The sequence below is a fragment of the Beauveria bassiana genome (assembly GCF_000280675.1).
Source record: "Beauveria bassiana ARSEF 2860 unplaced genomic scaffold BBA_S00057, whole genome shotgun sequence".
NCBI lineage: Eukaryota > Fungi > Ascomycota > Sordariomycetes > Hypocreales > Cordycipitaceae > Beauveria > Beauveria bassiana.
In genome coordinates this window covers 36,684-37,725 of record NW_007930892.1, presented here as the reverse complement: position 1 = coordinate 37,725, position 1,042 = coordinate 36,684, and the positions used below count along the sequence as shown (strand labels likewise).

Below are 1,042 nucleotides of genomic sequence, written 5' to 3'. Positions count from 1 at the left end.
AATTGGAGGAAGGGGGTTAATTATCGTTTGTATTATTCTGCCCATTATCCTTTATTTTCTGAAGGGCAAAATCTTGAAGTCTTCTCTTTTGGTCACACATTCCAACTGGTTTTGATACTTATCTCCTACTTTTGGCCATCCAGTAGGTAAACTGCGCTTAAGACAAGTTTGATAATCCATACAGGATTCCTTCCCAATGGTATATGCTGTATGGATAAAAGTCTGCTGGTGGCTTGAGCCGACGCAGGAGAAGTCTCATCCAGCCTTGTCTGTTATGGCATTAGATGTATTGTCCAATTCCGGCCATGTCAACGGAGCCAGAACGCCTGTTAAGTACGAAAATCACCATCACGGACCGCAGCAATCGTATAAACATTGACTGAATGCCCTAACCAATGGCTTGGCAAAGGCAGTAGCACGGTGAGGAATCAATTCACGAAATCCACTGATTGACCAACATATTGACCTCAACACGCGTCAACGTCAACCCACGACTCGAATTGTTATGTAATCAATCAATCCACGACATAGTTCATTTTGATTGACGATATGGATGGATTGACCAGTCGGCCGGCATCGCAAGAAACCGACGCTCTGCTGTAGGGTACAGTGGGGAGATATAAATTTCGTACGGTTTGTTAAGGCAATTTGTATGGTAAACCCCTCTTAGGCCACCTGCTACACGAGGCGGCTGGCAGCTGAAACATGGCCGAGCCAGTGATGACCAACATCGAACCGAAGACACCGGCTGGCAATGAGTCCCCGCACGATGGTTTACTACTCCCAAGGGCCCGTCTAGACGCGGGGAAAATTCCTTTGACATCCTGGACGCCATCCTCAGAGGAGGAGCGGCGCATATTCCGCGTCTGGAAGGGGTTCACCCTTGCCGAACGAACCAAGGATACGGTGTCTTGGATTTGGGACTACGGCGTTGAGATTCAATCAGAAGCATCCAGGCAGCGCTGCTCTCAAATCAAACAAACCAAATCCGGACCTGTATTTGTTTGTTTGACAACTTTTTGAGCAATATTTGTTTATTTGG

The 1,042-nt window shown here is 46.9% G+C and overlaps 2 protein-coding genes across 2 annotated transcripts in view; both read left to right on the top strand.

The window, feature by feature from the left end:
• The window catches only part of BBA_09535 (fatty acid desaturase), a gene marked incomplete at both ends in the record, with an annotated part of 1,815 nt that extends 1,436 nt beyond the window's left edge, over positions 1 to 379 (top strand). The window contains one exon of the mRNA XM_008604632.1: positions 185 to 379. Coding sequence (XP_008602854.1) covers positions 185 to 379 — 195 coding nt within the window. The remainder of the gene's footprint in view (positions 1 to 184) is intronic.
• A 326-nt stretch (positions 380 to 705) lies between these two features.
• On the top strand, positions 706 to 1,023 carry BBA_09534 (uncharacterized protein; the record flags this gene model as incomplete). The annotated part of the gene is made up of 1 exon (XM_008604631.1): positions 706 to 1,023. One exon carries the CDS (start codon positions 706 to 708, stop codon positions 1,021 to 1,023), a length of 318 nt encoding a protein of 105 aa, XP_008602853.1.
• Positions 1,024 to 1,042: the final 19 nt, after the last annotated feature.